This window comes from Morone saxatilis, unplaced genomic scaffold (assembly GCF_004916995.1).
Source record: "Morone saxatilis isolate NCDOM2014 unplaced genomic scaffold, NCSU_SB_2.0 Contig15, whole genome shotgun sequence".
NCBI lineage: Eukaryota > Metazoa > Chordata > Actinopteri > Moronidae > Morone > Morone saxatilis.
This window is the reverse complement of record NW_023339707.1, coordinates 22,071,742-22,094,103: the sequence shown is the minus strand read 5'-3', so window position 1 is coordinate 22,094,103 and position 22,362 is coordinate 22,071,742. Positions and strand designations below refer to the sequence as shown.

At 40.7% G+C, this 22,362-nt stretch overlaps 1 protein-coding gene across 1 annotated transcript in view; it reads right to left on the bottom strand.

Annotated features, from left to right (window-relative positions):
• Positions 1–15,951: 15,951 nt before the first annotated feature.
• Positions 15,952–22,362, bottom strand: part of si:dkey-261h17.1 — a gene marked incomplete in the record, with an annotated part of 17,617 nt that continues 11,206 nt past the window's right edge. The window contains 5 exon segments of the mRNA XM_035656089.1: positions 15,952–17,794; positions 18,644–18,808; positions 19,437–19,489; positions 19,624–19,735; positions 21,984–22,055. Coding sequence (XP_035511982.1) covers positions 17,603–17,794; positions 18,644–18,808; positions 19,437–19,489; positions 19,624–19,735; positions 21,984–22,055 — 594 coding nt within the window.

Below are 22,362 nucleotides of genomic sequence, written 5' to 3'. Positions count from 1 at the left end.
AAACCACTGAGAAAGCACCCCTCTCTCTCTCTCTCTCTCTAATACACCCACACGACTGATCTGATACTTGATCCGAGCTTCGCGGATGTGTGAAGGGCCACACAAGAACAGACATACAAAACACTGCCACTGCATGTCTTTCACATACAGGCTCACCTGCAGCGCTATGCAGACAGCTCGATAAGTCCTCTCCGTTGCTCGGTAGAAGAGTGAGGACGATGGCCCGTTGCTCTCCAGCCACTACGAGGGAAAAAGCAAGGAAGTGGCAGTCAGTCGCTGGGAATGAGAGCCATGACGCAGGCACGCAGCTACCATACACTCAGAGGGTGGGGCAAGGACAGGTAGTGGCCAGTTCACTGACTTCTTGCCAAGTGCTTCAACAAAGTATTACCCAGCCTATTCTAATATCCCTCTTTCCTCTAGCAGTTTTCACTCTTTGCATGGAGGTAAAAAGACCACTACCAATTTATCTTCTTTCCTCAAACCCCTCTTCAGAGGACACACAAACAGTCTGCCTTAATTTTCCCATGTTTACAATGACAACTCCCATAAATACTACTTTTCTTGAAACTGATTAAAGCCTAACCCCAGCCTCAAAACATCAGATGCGATTTACTTTGATTCTTACAGTAATCCCCACAGCTCTTATCAGGCTTCAGATGGGCCAGGCTAAGCCATTTTTTTTTGTCGGGGCTGTGTGTGAGGGTGTACAAGCCTATGTGTGTGTGTTTGCACTGTAGTCACAGTGACGACTCTGATCAGAGGGCCTGTCTGTTCGTAGGTGTCTGGTTCCTTTGCCTGGCTGGCTCAACCCAACCCTGTCAGTTTTCTTTTTCGGGTTGTTTGTTGCTTGTGTGCCACTGGACCTGTTGTGTAATGCTTATAAAAGATTTAAAGGGACAGAAGGCCTTCAGAGAGCGGTCAACGACAGGATCACAAAGGAACTGTGAATCACCCTGGGGAAACCCGTAGGGGAGAATATGTTCACAGTGGTCCTTATTTAGAGAGAAATGGGAATATTGCTGAGCGAGCAAACTGCAGCAAAACATGCACGATAAGCAATTTGTTAAGATAAAATACAACTTACGGTTAAAAGAAAATCCATGTATTATGAATCCTCTATGAATCCTACTTCTGTCTCTGAATGTGTCACGATTACGCCCTGTGTTGATGTGTAGTCTACACTGGTAGACTGTAGTAACTCATTCATAAGGAATGACCCCACTAGAGGTGAGGTGACTGGGGGAGAACTGATGCTAAGAATTGTCTTTATCTTTATAATCATTTTACAAAGGAAAACTAAAAAGGTAGCAATAGTATATTATGCCATCAGCACATTTAGAAGAAGGCAAGTGAGAGAAAAAGAGAGAGAAAGACGCTGACTGTAGAAGCAGGAGCTGCAATGCAGACCACGGGCAGCCACACACGCTCTTGCATCATCTCAGAAATGTGGCATCTTTTCGACGTTGGACTTCAAGACAAGAGAACGAGAAGGCCTCTCTAGTCAAGGGATACTGGTGAATGCCCCCCATCACAGGTATCAGAGTGCGTCAGGCATGCACGCTATGCAGAAAATGCTGAGCAGCTCTCTTTTACTGACAGTTCAGTGCTAGTAGGAAGGCCTGGGTAAAATTTGATTTTATGGGCAACAAGAACTAATATGTCACTGTAAATTTGTAGGAAGGTTCTGGTAAAGACAGTGTTCTATTGGTACTCTTCCAGTTAATTAATTCCAATTAACTGCTGGTGCAGTTGGTGCACAGCAGGTCACATGCACAAATGTAATACTTGTCTACAAGCAAGCATATGGAGAATCAAATTTGCCATCAAATAAACAAATAATTACTCCAGTTTAAATGGATCTCTGTCAGTTTTTTCATTTTTATTTTAGCAGTTCTTTCTTTCACTACATGGCTTCTAAGATAACTATTAGGAAATTAAGGTACCTGTAAAACAAGGTGATACCTAAGCCTGGGGCTGGCCCACTGCATTATACGAGGTAGGTTTGGATAAAAATGTTGTCAACCAAATAATAAAAGTACGATAATACCATCACAAAAGAAACACCGCGGGCTGCGATGTTAAAAAGCTAATTCAAGCATTCTTAACCGTTAAAGGAAACAAGAATTACCAATTTGAACAGAAATCCCCAGTTAACGTTCTACCACGTAACAATAGATTAACAGCTCCACCTATATAAACATCCATTGTACCCATGGAACCATGGAAAGGTGTTTCTGGAACTGCCAAACCTTTGTATAAGAGAACAGTGATTCTTAACCAATCAGATGTTGAACTCCAGCTGTGTGCTTATACTAAGCCAATAAAGCACTGCTGTGCAGCTTGTGGAGCCAGAGGAGCTCCTCCCATCCAATGAGAACCCAGATTTGGCACGAAGGCCTGTGATGCAGCAGCTTTAGGAAGTCCAGTGCATGCGAACTGGAGAGAAGCCAAAGCAGAGTCACTAAGAGAGCAAGGTAAACAACTCCTCTCTCTTTCTCAATCTCTCTCTCTCTCTCTCTCTCTCTGATCCTGAGCCATGACATTTAGCCCCTTCTGTTGTCCCCTTTCTCCAAGAGAGAGACAGATAGAGAGATAAACAGATAGAGAGGGGGAGAGATACAAGCTGGTTGAAAAGAAGTCTGGTCCAGAAATGACTGCGTCACCATCTCTGTCTCTCCTAACTACGCAGAAACAAATGTGTCTTGGGAAGGGTCCTGCCAAATCCCAGTGGCCCTCGAGGGTGAAAACAAATCACATGACAAAAGTGCCACTAGCCACAGACACCAAGCTGATCTGTTGTCAGATGGCAACATACAGCTGGATGCCAACCAGTCTGCCTTAATACACGCCTGCCTCTCTCTCTCTCTCTCTCTCTCTCTCTCTCTCTTCATGCTCACTCTTTCCTTTAACTCCATTAAGAGTTAACCACAACAAGCAGGCCAACAGTTCGAACACAGGAACATATATGCACATATGTAGTGACATAAAATATCACCCTCTTGGCTGAATTCAACAACAAACTTGACAACAAACCTTTGAAGGCTGCAGTAATGTCCACCTGGCTCCACCCCCCCCCCCATATGATGGTGTACTACACGTATAATACAGTTTCATAACAGGTCAGACGGCACCATGCATGACTGTATTCACCTATATGCGGAAATCATCCGTATTCCTGAAGGTGATGGTATTCGAATACCTCGATAAAACATTCCTGACTGAGCTTCGCTGTGATATTAAGAACCTTCCAGAATATTCTTTTGTTAACCCCTTTGTCGCACCTCTGGCCGCCCAACACACACACACACACACACACACACACACACTATGCTGTCAAAGCAAGACCTAGAGAAACTGTGTCACATCTTCAGCATCCATCCATGTTGAAACTCCCGATATCAGCTCACAGGAACTATACAGCACACACAGACCCACACACATATATATATATATATAGTAGCGACAGGCAGAGCAGATCAAAACTACCAAGGAGGAAGAGGAAGAGGAGGAGAAAGCCGAGGTTGTCCGAAACCACTGTGTCGACTTCAGGTGGAAAACTCGATGACTGTGGGCTTCTGTTATCTCAGCTTCTGTTTCTCCTGACATGAAAAAGTGACGTAGCAACTAATCCACAATCTCTCTCTCTCTCACTCTCTGACTTGCTCTCCCTCCCTCTCTGTATCTCCTTCTCTCTCTCCCTTTCTGCTTGCCTCTCAAACACACGCACTCTTTATTTTCATCTGGTTGCAACAGCATAAACTGCTATTAGACTGCTACTTCGAACTGACACATATACACAGAAACAGAGCAGACCCGCACGCACACACACGCAGTCGTGCACATGCGCGCATGATCACGCTATTCCTCTGCCCGAGTGTGACGCAGCACTTAATTCTCTGTGCTTTTATACCAGTTGTGACTATACAACGCAACTTCTTGATCAAGCTGAGCCACAAACACACTTGCTAGCTGCCACACAAGGCAAGTGAGCATGAGCAGACTGCAGTTAAAGGGACCCTACCACCATGGCTCCCTGTCCCCCACTCTGTGACGTTGCTGTGTCCCCATTTCCCCCTATGTCCCCTTATAATTGGGTCTCTCTGCCTCTCGGCTGCCCTCCTCTCTGGCGATCTCCTCTCTGTTCTCGGCTAGAGACGCACTCTGACTCCTCTGTCTGTGAGGCTGAGCTGACTGAGTCTCCTCGATCACCTGACATCCCACTGGTTTTAAAGGCACATCCCCAGCTTAGTATCAGTTGCATAAGCACTCAGAAGGTCTTTTGGCTTTTTAAATAGTCTAATGAGGGATTCCACTCATCTTTGAGTCTGCACCAAAGGGAATATTTACACGGTGCTCTGGTTGACGTTATTTTGATTCTTTTGTAACACCCATATGTTGGTTACTATAGTGATTTCTGACGTAGAATACATGGTGTTCCACAGTGAGTGTTACTACTTTTTACCGCCAGAGTGGGGCAAGCGTTTAAAAAAATAAAATATTCACTGTGAGGTGATCAACCATCATAACCACACTCTGACTCTTATGCATGAATAGCTACCCCATGTGCTTCCTCTTTCCGTTCTGGCTGCTTCCTACCACAGTTCTGCCCTAAAGGAAACGCAGAGCACTGTTTTATCCACTGTTTCCATTCAAAGTAACACTGTTATCCAGTTACATAATCATGAAAATTGTAAAATGATAATAAGATTTAAAAAGAAAAAAGCATGACTGTAAATGAATACATGATAGTTTAATATTAATGCAAGTGTATTAAATGTAAAGCAGGAATGTAGCTGTTCCTTTAAACGGACTGTGTTCTTGTCTTATAAATAGTCTGTTTTAGTTCAGTCGAACATTAGCAGAGTTTATTTTAGGAACTTGAGTCTTTGCAGTTTTATCTGATGGTTCACATACCTTGATCAGATGATTTTTCATTTGTAAATCAGAGTTGGAGCTGAGGGAAGATAAAAAGACAAAAACACCTTTTAGAATGCAAAACTTTAAAAAATAATGCCCTGAAAATGAACAATCCCTGAAATCTCATTTGACTTATAACATGAATGTGAGTCAAAGGACAGTGCTGCAGGTTATTTGGGCTGTTGCATGACATATGAACAAAAAAGGTGTCAAACTATACTAGGATTCTATTATATACAATGTTCAAATCAAGATAAATACACTGTGAATGAATTCTCACAATCTACATCCATAATTCGTCTGGGGGCAGTCCAATGAAAGAAAATATTTGAATCTGTTTATAGCAGTATATAATTAAATATGTCAAATTATCCCATTTGTGTTGGTGTAGCTTCAACAGCAACGCTGAAAACAGTGTCCAGCGGGGCAATAAGAGGAACAAGCTCGGTTCTGTCTCTTTTATGAGCTCGTCTGTTCCCAACAAGGCTGTGCCTATTAGGTCAGTCTGCATTTCTGAAGCATAAAGTCCCCTTTATATGCTAAGCTGAAATAAAAGCTTTGTCTCAGTTAACAAAAGGTAAACAAAGTTAGCTCACAACCACACTTATTATAGAGATATATGACTGTGTGCATTCAGCAAGTGCCTCAATAAATAATTTTCGAATTTTAAAAACTTCAAAACTTGGAAGAATACTTCCACGGGGGACAATGTTTATTCCAAACATCACAACTGCTGGTCTTAAATTTTCAATTATCCTCTAGTTACAAGTCTAGATTTTCATCTGGCATTTTATGTGGCCGTAAATTTTCTTTCCTGAAGCACTTGTAGTTCGTGATGTCCTAATTCCCCACCGGAGCCAGGGGATATGGAGCCCACAGCTTCACCTTACAGGACTGAGAAAGGAGATCATTGGTAAAAGAATCAGCTTTCACCCTCAAGCTATATGGGAAATGTAAGGGATCTCAGGGATCAAAGCATGTTTGCTCTGAGTAGACTGGTATATGCTGAGGGTATTGATCGGAGCATTGAAGTCTATCTGCTCTTCTAGTATAAAGATGTCCTCAGTCTATATGTGCATCCTATGCACGGTAACTACAATAGCGTGAAGGAATATGAATGCAAGTTGAGCATTTGGCTGTGTTCGGTGCTCCGTTTCCTCCTCAAATCAGATTAAAGATTTACATTTTAAAATGTATTACTTTGCACACTATATCAAATAACTGATGCATTTAATGTGTCTCTTATATTAAATGCTATCATATGCCCGTGGTGGTTCTACTATATCCATACCCAGTGATTACAGATATTGCAGCATTGCTGACAACTTCTTGCTTTTTTCCAACATACTACAGCCTGTAGCATCTAATGAGAATATGTGGTTTTACTTTGACAGTGGTTTGTGTTTACACTGACACACTACAGCTTTAAAGATATAGCCAAGTGCTGGGCCTTGCTGCCTGCTATTTATGCTCCTTATCCAGTGGGCAGTGTGTTAATTTTAGCCATGTCATCTATCAGCCATGCCTGTTCCACTTCCTAAACCTTAATCCCTCCTTTGGAAAGGTGCCCAGTAAGCTCCATTGATATTGTTTTTGGCTGTATTGGGAACAATGGGCATAGCTCCTGAATGCACCCACACATACATTTGGACAAAATTACAGTTTTTAATTGAAATTAAACAGTGTAATCTTTTTCGGTTATTACCTGATTTGCAGTTACCACTCAGAAGTATACATACAGGCTCTCTCTGGGGATGTCAGCATGTGTTCCAGCATCACGCACTGCGTGATGAAAAAGGTGGAACAGGTGCGATGAAGAAAATCTTTTTTTGAGACATGTCAAACATACAACACAGTGAACTGTAATGTTTCCCCTCAGCTCAACAGTCTCTAGCATTGTTGGACAAAGTCAGACAAAAGTGACCTTTGTACAGATATAATGTGGAGTGACCTTTGCACAGATATAACACTTTGATGCTGTTTTGTTTCGTAAACGTTGGTAATTTATGTTGTATTCATGCTGTATTTAAGTAATGCAAATATGAAGCTGTTATTCAGTTAGGACTTTCTGACAGTAATTGATATGAACAGTGAGCTGCTGCACTGTTGTGCCGTTCATCCTAGATGTTGCTGCCTGTGTTTGCTGTGAAGTGTTCTGGCTCAGAGGCTCTTACCTTTTACAGAAAGTTGAAAGTAATACCTTATTTCCCTCTGTGAAAAGAGGAATAGCAATATTTATCTGGAATGCAAGCAATTTCAATTTCTAAGCTTAACTTTGTTGTTTAGTCTCCAATATATTTATTTCCTTAGAGCCCATGCTATCACACCGTTGAACAACATTTTCTCTTACTGTGCCTTTGAAGCAGTCACCAAATCAATTGGTCAGCCGACTGCAGTCAGCCTGGAGTTCTGACGTCGACAGATCTCGGGCCATTTTTTCCAGAGCACATCAGATGGATGTGCCAGTCCCTCTGTCAACAAAGTTATGAGGCACAAAATGAATAAACACATACATTCACTGGCTCTCACTTTTATATGCAAACTGCTGTTTTACCTACAGTGTGTAGTGTTGCACCATTACTTCCCCATATAATATCTGACTCACACTTTCTGATAACTTCATCTTCAGTACAAGATCTAACCCTGCAGAAATACGCCATCCAGTGTTACATGAGAGTATTGCTTTTGGAGATTTGTTTACATCAGGAATAAAAAGTGCGTATGACATAGAAACCTCTGGATGGATGAAGCTGAGTCAAGGCACACTGGCACAGCAGGCGCACGCACTATATGTTTACAAACAACCAAAATGAGCCTTTAGAGAAAATCAATAATACGTATTTAAAAAAGTCAATGAATGAAATCTATTTCTGCAAATGAGAAAATGGGAAAAACAGTCTTACATAATTAAAACTTTAGGCCTACACACAGCAAACGGCTATTGAATGAAGTGTTAACTAATTTTACATTTCTTTGAACATGTTACAATTAAAATACAGTAGGCTTAGCTGGAAATTATACACAGCAGGACACACTCTGACAGGTGCAATAATAACACAATTCATAGTAAGGAACCTAGAATATAAATCTCCTAAAAAAGTTGTAAAAATGTATAGATTTCCTTATGATTCTTTTTGGATAATACACTTGTTTAAAAGTATTTCCCCCCTCCTATGTAACTTTAAATGAAGAAATAGTACCCTGCTACTTCTAATCTTCACATGAAACGATATCACAAGCTAAATCAATTATATTCAAGTCTACACTTCTAAAAATAAACAAAAAAACAACATAGATACAGACAATAACAACATCTACCTCATAAATTAAGCCATTACGCAGTACCGCATGGATGCACGGACCACTCTCTCCTGAGGTAAATTGAAGTGCGCAACATCCTCCTGCAGCAAGCATCCAGCACACCTCTCCATCCCACCCTGCTCCCTTTGCTTCTCACTGGCTCCGAGGATGAGAATGAACCACAAATACGCTCAGACATTGTTTTTATAAGGAAACAGCTGAGAGCAAATACCTTGCTTATTTCCGGGTAACGTTGGATACAACGCTGGAAACTGCGCACTGCATCGTAACAACCAAATCACGGGCATGCGTAATTCTGGTTTTGCCTTTTAATAAGAAAGCACCTTTTGACAAGTTTAGAACAATCAAACATGTGACAAATGACGCGTGCTGATTGTAACATTACAGAAAAACGTCATAGAAGAAAAAAAATTAAATAAAGCACATTATTAAACGTTACTAAAACAGCCTAACGCCCATAGACGCACTGTAACCTATATCCATACATACGATGGTAACCTATATGATTCGCTGAACAGACACTGCATGTAAATAAACAGTTGGAATGGGGAGGGGGGGGGGGGGGGGGGGGGTGACTTACCGAAAGCAGCTCTTTCGCAACACGCCCGCTCAATTCACTATTGCTGCTCCGCCACCGCTGCCACAACCCCCCCACCCCCCCTCGCCAGGGTCCCAGCCTCATATCGATACCACAGCGGTTCTCCAGCACTGATAAAGGGGAAAACATAACCCTGGTCCATCGACATTTTCACAGCAACACAACCAAGCCACGCCCCTGCCGCACACACCCCCGTTTTCTCATTGGACGTCGACCCGAAAGGCGTCGATCGGGTCACGTGCTTTTGACGAGTGTTTACAAACAGGCGCAGCGCGGGCGCGAGAGCACTCGCCTCGAGAGCGCTCACTCCCGTGGACTTCCGGGTTTAGCGAGAATTCCAGCGTGAGTGTAGAGGTATTGTTTACTTACAAATACGTGAAGTTAATGCAAAATACACATTTATTATCATACCTAACAAAGGATTTCAACCGCTCCTAATGGAGGAAGGACGCAGGTTGACGTCGGCCCACCCCTACCGTTGAAATTCTCGTTGCATGAAGCGGTTATTGATCTTTGGAGGTTTTTCTCCACCTTTCAGTCGATTGGAATAGAGTATCAATAAAAGCCTGTAGCAGCTGATTGTGTGGTCCTCAGCTGTTCCCATCAGCGGAAACGTGAAATACCACCTTGATGTGGAAGTTCCCGGCGCTGAAGGCATTCTGATGTCGGACTTTCCAAACTTTCCAAACTTTCAAGAACACGGTTTTCCCCTATTTCATACACTCACCTGCCCACCACTTATTGATAATGCGATGTAGTATTTCCAGATGGAGCACCATACGCTAATGTATTAATAACTGTCCCCTCACAGAGCTATTAAGCAAATATAAGATTTATATAGATTAATTAAGGCTATATAAACAATGCATCCATTAGGAAAACTGATATTACTGATAGTATTACACCAAATAAGCAATAACCAAAATAAGAAATAATCAAACGTTAAAGTTCGGGGGGAAAAACATCCCTAGTTTTTAAGACTTCAACAATCCCAAAACTTAGTTAATCTGCTTCACCAGGACTGATTGTGTGGCCTGAACAGATTGGACTCAGTGCTGGCAACATTAGCAGACAACCCCACAGCTGTCATCACATTTAGTTTTAGATTTAGTTAACTGTAACTGGTGCACAGAAACATGTGACATTACATTTTTCCAACTGAATCCTGCCCCCTTCAAAACAGCAAGAAAAAAAATAAACAGACAAAAACACAAATAATCTAGAAATAGAAAAAAAAATAATAATTGTGTGTTCATAAAGGACCCCATCTCTGATAGAAGGAGGCTGAAGAAAAATACATTTTCAGGGCCGTTGAAAGAATGCTATGTGACCTGAATATGTAACCCATTCTAACAGCAGAGGTATAAATCACCTACAGGACTACTGACAATGAAAAATAATCTAATGTGTACTGGATGTCTGGAATGTATGTTTTGCTTCTGGCATGTAAAATTGCCTAAGAAAGCAACTCTTACAGTATGTAAAAGTAACTGAGATACCACCGACTCCATTGCCTCTAGTGCAATTTTGTTTTAAATGAAAGTGCAGTTGTTATATTTAATTGTTTCTTGTGATTGTCTTATTTCCCACCGTAACTGTGACCATTTGTGTCTTCATACAATTTGCAGTTACTATTCATGTATATTGTACATAGTATTTATCAATGCAGTTTAGCTTGTCTTATCTTTATCTGATCTTATCTTACGGACGTTCAATTTCATCACTAGCTGTTCTCAACTGCACATATACCTGGAGGCTGAGGGTAGACCAATCAGCTCCATCGGATCCAGTGCCAAGGCCCCGGGATTCAGAACGGAATATGTTTGCCCCCATAAGGCTGAACCATGGTGTCCTCTGCTTGCACACCACACCCCTGTGAACCGGCAGAGCATAGAGCTTGTATAGATTGGATTGCTAATGAGGCTATAGAGACCTCTCTGCTGAAATACAATCCAAACAGCGTGGAATTAACAGTGATGACTCACTTCCAACAGATTTACCAAGCAGCTGCTGTTAATACTGTACTGAATAAAGTTCATATAATGTGTATGAGAAAAGAATATGGTGTCCCACAAGTCTGAAGTTAAAACTTTGGTTGGGTCAGGTGAAAACTAATTTAGATTTCTTTTCACTTTGCTGTTTCTTGTGTGCCCCCAAGTTTGGCCCTAAGGCCACAGCAGGGGGCATCCTAACCCAACAATATCACATTCAAACTTCACTTTCCTCTGCCTGCTTTACTCTATCTAAAGTTTGGATCAGTTCAATGTGGGCTGATGGAAATCACTTATTATTATTGTATTTGCCTGTTGTTGTTACTCATGTACATTTAAATAAAGATTTAGATTAGAAGAAGTATTTAGATGCTACAGTAATTAACATCACACCTTTTTTTTAGCCTGGTAAATGAGACTTTTAGTATCTTGTCTTATTGTGGATTTTTTCTAGAATACTAAAATCAACATTAGTAAATGACAATTAGTATGCAATCGACTGCGTGGTCTCCAGTTTACCACAGGGTGTGATGTGCCTTCTATGGACAGTTGCATCACTGGAAAAAAAGAGACAATGCCTTCCAGATTGTTTCCCTCGGCAGATGTTGGGAATAGACGACAGCACAGAGCAATGTGCAGGAAACAGACGGGATATCAATTTAAGTTTCCGTTGTTATTTGCTGTTTAGGTGTCTATGGAGACAAAATATAAAATCTGAGTTTCTCAATTTTCATCATTTGTTCATTAGTACATTTGTTGTTCTCACAATGCGGCTCAGTCCTTTCGTTTTAACAGGGATTTGAGCTATTTTAGACATTCAAGAAAGGTGCTATAGAGCAAAAAAAAATACAAATATTAGACGGATAGTAAGAACCAGCAGTTTATTAACACTCATTTTGTCGTGACTTTTAAGGGCTGAAAGTGTAAACTGTCATTATACAAGAATCAATGAAAAACTGACCGGCCTTTGACACAGCTGTGTAATGGGACAGTTACATGTAGGATGTGCCTGGTCACTCCCTCATGTGCGCACATTAGTCAGTGGGGCCCCATATTTGTCTTACAGTGGACCCCTCCCTTAATGTGGATCCCAGCTTTGAAACTGCATAGTACATTTCCCATGATGTTTTTTTTTTTTTTTTACTTTTCTTAAAAAAATGTGAAAGTATATTCAGTTTCTCTCCAGTTGTCATGAGCTTTGAGAGAATGTCTAGTGTGGGTGAATGCATACTGTTGTGTTCATGCAAGGGTGTTGCGTGAGAAAGAAAAAAAACCCTTTCACCGCTGCCAAGATGTCAGAAACATAAATCACTTCATCAAGTGGAGTACACTTACGGCACTTCCTCTTTTCACGTTCAGAGACCCGTTCAAACTTGGTTTGGTTTAGTCTTAAAAAACTAAAACAGCTAGCACTGTGTTAACTGATTCTAAGTTAGGGTTGATTGTGCCTTGGTTGGTAAGCGTGTTTTTGATCACAGATCTCTTGCTTTGATAGAGTGTGTGATTCATCCTCTGAAATCATGCATGCTGATTCACAGAACACTGAGATTAAAGTGTTCAGTGCAATTAACTCAATGGTTTTGCTTGCTCTCCTCCACAGTTACAGTGTATTTACAGATTTGTGCAGTACTTTTCCAGGTCCGGATATCAGCACGCAGCCAATTCTCCAGTCACTCATCTCTATCCAAGGATTCAGATTCAACTTTGAGCTATTATATTATATTATAAAGCATCTGTTTACTTTAGTTTATTTTGGTTAGCCTATTATGTAAATGCTAGTGCCTTATTTGAGCTGGTTTTAGGCCTTTCCTTGTGTGTGTGATGTTTGTTTCCCCTGTCAATTGTTGTTATTTCTACTTTGAATTGAATTGTAACTGCTGTGCTATCTTGGACAGGTCTGCTTCAGAAAAGAGATTTCAATCTCGAGGGACTTCCTGTTTAAATAATAAAAATAAGTTTGCTATTCTTCACTTTTTGGCCATTTCCTTTTAGCCTACTTTTTTTACAAAGAAATGTGCGGATATTATAACAAATACGTAACGTATCACTTGAGTTGATGTGATAGGGGTTGCTCAGAGTGACAACTCTGAGTATTATCATCTCTCTCAGCTCTACTGAGCATTTTACCATCTTTCAGCTCATTGTTTTGGTTTTTAATCCCTACAACTTCATTGTGCTGGTTTTCTCTCACCAGTCGTTTTCAGATACAGTAGGCTGCTGTTTTCAGTTAAATAACAACCCTTTGCTAGGTTAACTGTATGCCACCAACCAAGCACCAAATAGAAAGTAAAGTTAGCAACCAGCTGGTAAACACCGAGCACTTAGCAGCAGATAGCCCCAGTTTGTGGCTCTCATGTACTGGCCTGTTTGGGTCACAGAGGTAACAACAACAGCCGTCGATTGAACCCTTCATTAAAAGCACTTACCGCTATTCTGGTGGCATTTCCAGAATCCCAAAAAGACTCTTCTCCAACCATTAGGATGAAAACATATTCCGCCTGCTGCAAAAGACGTTTCCAATGCGGGTTGCCATCTTTGTTTTGATTCGGAAACAGAGGCCATTCAGCAGACCTTTTTTAAAAAAAAAATTTTTGTCATTTATTTTTTATCCAGATGGTTGGAAGAGTATTTTTCTCTTCCATAAATACCCTCAGATGACCTAGGCTTTTCAAAGATTGCTGGTTAATTATCTTTAAGAAACTGGTAGTTAATGACCAAACAGCTAGATATCTAGTGGAAACCAAAAAGAGTGAGTATTGGACTTAGATTCCCCAGCCAGCCAGGCATATCACTCCAAATCAATGCTAATGTTGCTCTGTATCTGCTGAACTGTTTGCTCATAAATTCGCCCATATCGAATACATTTTATTATCGTGTTCACAGCTCGTTTCTGCTGCCCTCAAGTGGCTAAAAGTTAGTAATTGCAGGTTTAAGCCAATAATGTATTTGTTTATTTGCTTTCCCTGGATTAAAGACTTTATTTCTTTTCCAGGATGGGATGACAGAAGTGTTATGAATTGCTCTGGGAGTAACTATGTACATGGTCCCCACAATAACCACTGAATATAACTTATCAATTGTGGGAAGACCCACTGTTTTTCAGTATCAACACCAAACATGTGGTTCCAGAGAGGAATTAACATTCCTTATTGTATTTTCTCCTCAAATAGGAAAGTCAGGCAGAGGAGAGGCATGATGTAACAGACAGTTATGAGGGGTTTGCCGTAAAATATTAGTTTCCATTAATCTTGCACGTTTCCATTTTGTGGAAAAAATCATTGCAGGATAAAAGACTTGATGAACTGCTTTGCTAATACAGCCTCCTTGCATTGCACGTAACCTTTTCACGAACCTGAAAGATTATCAGTTTTTAATTTTCATCACAGAGGCTCATCGGCAGACCACACCCTTTGACCTCAGGGTCCCATTCAGTCTTGTGTGTGCTCTCCTTTACCTCCCACCCTTCCATTCCACCCAATATTATCTTACCATCAATGAGTTTAGAAGGGGCGTGCTTTGGCATGGAGAAGGAAAACATGACGTATTTGGCAGCTGGAACTACGCTGAGGGGGGAGCCACCCCACAATAAAAACAACCAGCTGAGTTTTGTTCATAATCCCAGATTCCACTGCACATACACTACTCTTGGCTGGATGGAGGAGTAGAGGGGTGGAGAAACCTAAGAGCTGGATGGGATGAAGGATGGGAGGGAGGAGAGCAGGCAGGAGCTGGGGGACTTGTGTGACATTGAAGAAAAGCTGTGGAAGAGAAGATTTGGAGTGATATACTGTAGGGGTACAGGGGCCGATAGGTGGAAGATTTACAGGGTTTGTTCACCTAAAATACAAATAAACCGTATTTTATTCACTTACATGGCCAGTTAGAGCACAATGGTGTTGAATTGAATTTACTTTGTGTGCTCACAGAATTGACCGCCTGCTGTATCTGTGCTGTAAACACTTTTCATAGTATTTCCAATAGAAAAATGTTCACAACAAGGTCTCTGGATTATGGAGAGACCAGAGAAAGAGATGTTGATGTCGATTTTTTCCAAAACTGCGTGCAACACAAATTCAATTCAGTTCATATCCAGTGTATTGGGCCGATGGCTGAAAACCCAGAGATGTATATCTCAAAACCTGGGTGAATCAAACTATCTACTTGGCAAGGTACTATTATGGATGAGTGAGAGAGTATGGATTTTTATTGTGTATGTAATTTGAGTGAACCATCCCTTTATGTCTGAAAGGAGAGCCTGAGGAATGCAGAAAAACAATCTAAAGGGAAGTGAAATGGATATTCTAACAGGGGGGGAGTCTGTTGATTTTTTTAATCTAGAGACTGTGTGTAAAATAATATCTTGTTTGCTGATGATTCACCTCCCAGAGTTTAAGGTTGCAAATAACAGAAATGTCCAAGTGTACATACACACAGCAGTGTTCAAGTGAACCGGGATTTACACCTTTTAAATTTGCACTGTGCAGCAGTTAGCCAGTCTTTAACCCAATATATTTATGTCTGCGGTATGTGCTTTTTGTGACGGTTGTGGCATATTGTGACAACAGGATTGTTCTTTAGCACTGCTCAATGGCCTTGAGGAAATATTTTCCTAGTAGGGTGTGGAAAGGGGACAGGGCAGGGTAGGAATTCACCAGGGCATTGATCTTGTGATGAAAGAAGGGTGTGAGCAGATGGGAAATAACCTAGTCACACTGTCACATACAGTGGATGGTGACAGAAAATGAGTTAAAGGTACACATATATGAACATGATGATGTGATGATGTATGGTGAGTCGTCTCTGGACTGGCACTGCGCTCATTAATATGTCCTGTGGTGTTTCCAAAAGACAGCTGGTGGATGTTTTCACGGCCCCACCCAAACTGTGAAAGACAAAACAGTGTGAACTGATGTCATTACTACTGCTTATGCAAACCAGCTGTGTGACCTTATGGGCTGTACGGGATTTTAATTCAATGTGTGTTAGAGCGTTAGAGTGTGTAAATGGATGTGCAAATGTTTCTGTGGTTCTAAACTCCATTGCTCCTTCCACCCACTCTTATGATTATAGTATTTATATTCATATAGAAATAAAATGAGGCAGAAAACCTGACAATTCATAAAAAGTTATTTCTTTTTTGCATTTTATTTTTTCATGTTAAATCCAATTTAAACTACAGGATGCTAGTAAAATGACAAGAGTCACATTAAAATTAGTTAGCAATGAAATTACACAAACTTGATCAGACAATATTTCTGTGTTCCAGTTCAATTAAAAAACATTGCATTTTTCCTTTTGTATTTAATCTCAGGAACAAGAAAATCACAGATCTGTGCCATTAGATGTTTTTTTTTGGAACAGTCATAGCCCTTGAACATATTTCTTTTTGCTGTATGACCTGGATCATAATTTGTAATGGTGCCACAGAGGTACATATTTTAGTAGAACAGAAGCTGTGAAACGAAATCCTTTGGCACATAGAAGGAACAATACAAGTAATAAAAACAATACCAAAAAAAGGCACAATACTATACATACCGCTCAATAGAATAATGATAGTAAAAAGAGCATATACAGTATATTGAAAAGAGAATAACACTGACAAATGGACAGAGCTGACAGTAAGAAACTCTGTGTCTGAGGCCTTTATGAGTCTGTTGGTCACTTTCTTGATTTTCAGCAGTGACAATGAAGCCACTGTCAAGACGCCTGTTGGCGTTGGAATTGATTTCACCACAGTTTGCAACGATAGATTAGAGAATTCCTTGCAGCTACACCTCTTCAAGAAAATGGTGTGATTAAAACTTTAATACTCTTTCCTCCTCACCATGGGGACCAACTGCAAGTCCGTGAGCCATCACTCTGTCAACTCATTTTTACAAAATTGTACACTTTTCATGGCTAATGTCACATGCACATTGAGACTCATCATTCACTCACAAACTTAATCAACATCAATCTACCACTTGCCATCAACCAAACATACATACAGTAAACAAGCTTAAATGCACATATGGATATACTGTACATACAGTCCATGCACAGTACAGATGCAAGTTGACACACACACAGGATTTGAAAGCAGACACACACACATACACACATTCGCACACCAACAGATCAATAACTCAATCAGACAAACAAGATCAGAGCCAAATTGATTTTCTCAAGTTTGTAGTTTGTAAACAGATTTTAAGGCAGTGTGTTTCATTTTCTCTTCTTCTTTCATGGCTTTAAAATAAACTAAGAAACTATTTCATTTATGTGCTTATGCTGTTTTACTAGTGGAGGTTTGGTGGGAGCTTTAAACCTGATGACATGCAAGGACCCTGCGGTGTGTTGACAGCACATATGGCTGTGACTCCAGAGGCTGCAGTCATCATGGGAACCAGTGCTGATTAATGCTAAAATACACTCTCTTTCCACCCAGAACTGCCAATCACCCGTCTTTCGTTCCCAGGCTGACTGCCGTCAACAACCCAGGGACTGAGCCTTCGTCATCACTGACATAATTCATCACCGCCATCATCGTCATCAGACTAGTTTTCCTGATGTGTACTGAGGCACATAGCCAAAAGGAGCGTAACAAGAAGAGAGTGGATGTAGGACATTGGTCTAGTCCCTGATGTCCACTTTGCTGAGGACACTCTGTGGTTGGGCAGGTGTGGATTCAGGAAGGGAGGTGAGTTTGCAGAGGCATGTGTATATACGTGTGTGTGTATGTGTGTGTTTGTGTGGGTAATTCCTGTGCAGAGGTTATTTGTAGACTGTTTCACAGCTCGGTGTCTGCTGTCTTGGTGGTGGAGTGGCCGTTGGTGGGAGGAGGAGGCTGGGTCTTGGCTGCCTCGGGGGACTCTCCATTTACACTGGGTTTCTCCTGGGTTTCTGGAGGGGGGTTGAGGGGGGCCACAGACACAAGAGTGTTCCCCTGGTTCTCCTGATCTACTGGATAGGCCTCCTCTGCCTGCAAATACACCACAAATGAACAACTCGTCATGGAAAGGCTGAAATTAACATGAAGCTCTTTTTATAACAATATAAAGCATGCTCAATCAAATGAAGCATTTGTTTTTTGTTCAGGCACAGTTCTGCCAGGCATAGAAAGATGCACATGTACACAAATCCATCCACCCCCACAGCCTTCCACTATTGCTTATAAACACACAAACACGTCCTCTAATGTGGTCTCTATCATGTGATACAGCTGTATCTGGCTAGTAGATGAAACAGTGAGCTCTGCAGAGGAATGAGGCAGCAGAGAGCAGGGCGTAGGTCTTTGGATAATGCACAAACAGTCTTTCTCGATGTATACTCTGTGATAGCTGGCCAGCAACATTCCCTAATTGAAACCCTGGCAGAAATTGATGCCAAAGCAAGAAAATAATCAGTTTTGATTTCAAATGTAGTCAAACATGAACCTTGCCAGAGAATATCTAAGCATAGTGTTACTGAATTTAAATTGAGGGAGAGCTGCAAACACATGGTGAAAAAAGACCTATTTATGATAAAACACACTTGCAGGTCATATGTTAGGTCACTCAGATCAGTGTTGAAAATTATATAATCGAACCACTTAAGGTGAACAAATTGGAATGCAATTGCAAACATGATCAAATGAAGAATTATGCAGCGTCTGCAGAAGAAAAGGCATTGATTTTCAATTCACGGGCTCTGTGCTGAATGATGCACCACTGACAACTGGCAATTCCTTGGGAGCCAGCATGGCCATGTAAACCAAAGAGTAAGTAAATGAGGTCCACAGTGGAAACATATAGTATACTGAACATCCATTCTTAACGGAATATGTGCTTACCAGCCTTACTCCCTTGGTGTCAGTCCTGCGCTGGCATTTGCAGTATCCTACAGTAATTGCAAGGGCAGCAAGCAAACCAGAGACCAGTATTCCCACAAACACAGAGGAACCGGATGATGATAATGATGATGATGATGGGTTCACAACAGCATTTGTAGCATTCAGCTGCAAACAAGTTGAAGAGATTGTGGTCAAAACAAGTATCTGTGTGTGAATTTGAAACCATTTAATATCACTGTTCTTATGCCTGTGTAGAGTCATCTCAGTTATCCACGATGTAGACTGCCAAGTTAGCACCCCTATTAAGAGCCAGTGTTTGGTTTATTTGGTTACTCTAGAAACATGGCGGTTTAACATTGCGACCGGACTCATTCTAAGATATAAAAAAACATAATGATTCCTATATTCAGGTGTTTATACACTAATGACAACATACCTATGAATATTATATTGCATTTCTGCCAATAGTTATACACTGGACCTTTAAATAAATTATGTGTCACTGTAGCTCAAGAAAGATCCTAGAAAACAAAAAGTATTAAATCTTAAAAAAGACATTTCACGTTTACTTTCTTTAACTGGCAGTGTCATTCCAAAGCTGCAGTTTGATGTCCAACATTGCATGATTTTGTAATTTCCTGTTAGTAAAAATGGTTAAGCATGTTGTACTTTTTTGTATACTAACTGCTCAAACAGTACGACAAATTGCAGTAAACGATGTCCCCCATGGGTTCATGGTTGTTTCACCTACACACCATCATATTCAAGCTGGTAGCATATAGTGCTATCTTACCTGGTCTTTCAAATGAGTACTCTGGAGAGTGTTTAGCATAGAAGGCAATGGAGCTGCAGAATGAATATGAGAAATATATCAGTACATCATTATCAGGTCTATGCAGTATTTTGCAGTAAGTGTCACAAATAATTGAAAATGTGCATTTGCAAATTATTATATACTGATAGATGCTATCAATACCCACCATCATCACTGGTCAACTTCATCGAGTTGCCATCTTGAAAGATTTTTAGAAGACAGTTTTGTTTTTGGCACCAGGCTGCAGGATTCTCCTGAATAATGCGTTTAGTTTCTTCCTACAAGAAAGGATTTGTATTTCAAAGGTACATACTTGTACTAATTTACAATAGCTTTCTCAATAAGAACAGACACAAAGACTTGATTTTCACTTATTTTGTGCAGCACATTTCATGAAATAATGTAAAGTGTATCACATATTACAATACATTTTAACTATGACTATTTTGAAAAATTGAATTCCCTGATTCGGAGAATTAAACACAAACTTAACTTAAAAATGAAAAAACCTGAAAAACTTTAAATGTACAGCTTAAAACATACATAGACATTTGATCTCTTTTTGGTCTTATTGGGGCCACAATCAAATGTGTGCTCCTGATTTTCCCCACTGACCATCAGCACACATAGGCCTTTTTGTGTGTCATGGAGACAAAATGCAGTGGGATGGAAAACTTGCTGACCACACCTTCTTTTTCCCACCTTGACCGCAAACTATGATATCAACTCATTGCACAACTTTTGCAACTCTGGAACACTCTTCATTTTCTGTAATGTGATCCAGACAGCTCTCAGTGTTCCCAGAAGACCCCTTTGAGCAAACCCCGAATCCTCAGTTAGTTGGGAGTGGGCCCACAGCTGGACTCTGTTGCAACACCCAGATCTGTGAGGCAGAGAGGAAGGAACTCCGGAGGGCTGAATTCGGACGCCCAATTCCCTCCAGTGGAACCTATTCTCTTCTCCATCTGTCTGTGTCACTGACCCATCACATGTTACTCTCAGGAATCCTACATTGTCTCATACCCTGCTTTGCTTGACCTTATGTGGCCTCCTGCACCCATGGCTGGAGTTTAGAGTTACAGTAGGTGTGCATATGAACACATTTTGCAACACAAAGATTTCATTTGATAGTGAAATAATGTGTGTAGAAGGGGAACAATTTGATTTTCAGTTTGACATATTAGACATAGTGGGAGTTTACAGAGTGGTGTGAAAAGGACCTTTCATATTTCCCGCTACTTCAGAGCATTGTTGCTTTATTCAATTTGTTGCATTGATACAGGCTGTTCCTCTATTATCAAGGTCTTTCATGCCATTTACTCACTCTTGCCTGAAGAAAATAACTGGTTTTTTTGTTTTTTTTTTGCTACATGCATTTGAACTAATAATCAGCTAAGGCTTCTGGCATTGTAGTCCAAGTGTACTTTAGGTTGAGTTGGACAAATGACTTTTGCAGATGGTCCTGGCTCAGAAGATATGATACGGTAATGAACGAAATAGAGGCTGACTAAAGTATGCGGACTGTGATCTGACTTGGATCTGTGCACCTGGACTGACATACTGTACAATGTAACAGTGAGTTCTATTTGAACATCATGTGTTTGCTGTGGTTTGAGGCATCATCTAACTGCACATACAACTAGAAGGGCAATCGGAGAGCACAGACCTCTGCCAAGGCCAACTCCTAAGTCTTCTTTGATATATTAATCTGCAAGCTCAACTGCTATATATGTCTGTTTGTGTATCAGGCCTGTGATTCAGATCCACTCCAAAATTGAATGGGTTCTTTCCTGGTCCATGCTACACCCTTACATCAGGTTTTATGAAAATTGGGCTAGTAGTTTATCCACAATCTTGCTAACAGACAAAAACAAAACAAACGGCAACGAAAACATAACCTCCTTGGTGGAGGTAATAATTAGGATTTAACACGGTAGGGGAAAACTATAATTATGTTCTGAGATAGCTCCAAATATGACATTTTAAAGTTAGATTTTATTTTGTAAGGGTGAGAGATACCTCACCCATTCCTGATGTGAAAAAACATTTAAAAAAAACACCTCCATGTTTTTTAAAGGCTACAAAATCAAGCCACACCCTTACTATTCCTCCTTTTGTCTTAAGGACCCAAGAGCAAGAGAGGAAACATCACCCCTCCTCTTTATTTGTCTCCCGCCAGGAACACAGTCTCAAGATTTACAATGCCTGAGGAATGTCTGAGAAAAGATCTGCCTTTATCAGGGCCATATTTCTAACTGTAGCGCTTTAAAACACATCAATCTTCTTCCTTTAAGTGGAGAAAACCACTTCCTCTGGTCCCAACGTGTAAGGGGCCAGATAAAGGTCTTGCTAAAAGGAACGTTCAGCAGGCTCAGCTCTCTGGTCTCGTTTCACTGTGGTCTTAAATATTGCATGCCAAAATCTCAACCGTTGGTAGTTCAATACTGACTGTGGTTGGCAGGAAGGAGAGGAAGACTGTTGTCACAAGCTGAATGATATAAAGGTGGTGGTAGTACTCATACTCACACAATTAGTTGTTGCCACGTTACTCATGATAAATTCATCTAAGATGTCCTCTCCAACACACTTCACGTCAGGCTGTGGGGACAGGAAGCCAGGTCAGATAACATATTAGCTATAGTTATAGATAGACAAATCAGGTCAGGGTAAGACAGTACACCTTGCAAATACAGACACACAAAAGGGGAATCTTTTACAGAAATATTGGTTAAAAGGCCAAACAGCATAAAAATTGGCATGTATAGTTTTTATTTGAGTTGTAAGATTTTATGCAAATTGAGCATAGCGTTAGTTCAGGCAGGCCACGAAGTCAGGTTTGGTTCTCAATTCCAGCTATATCATATGATCACAGCTAGTCAACACACATCAGCTGATGGCTCAGCTG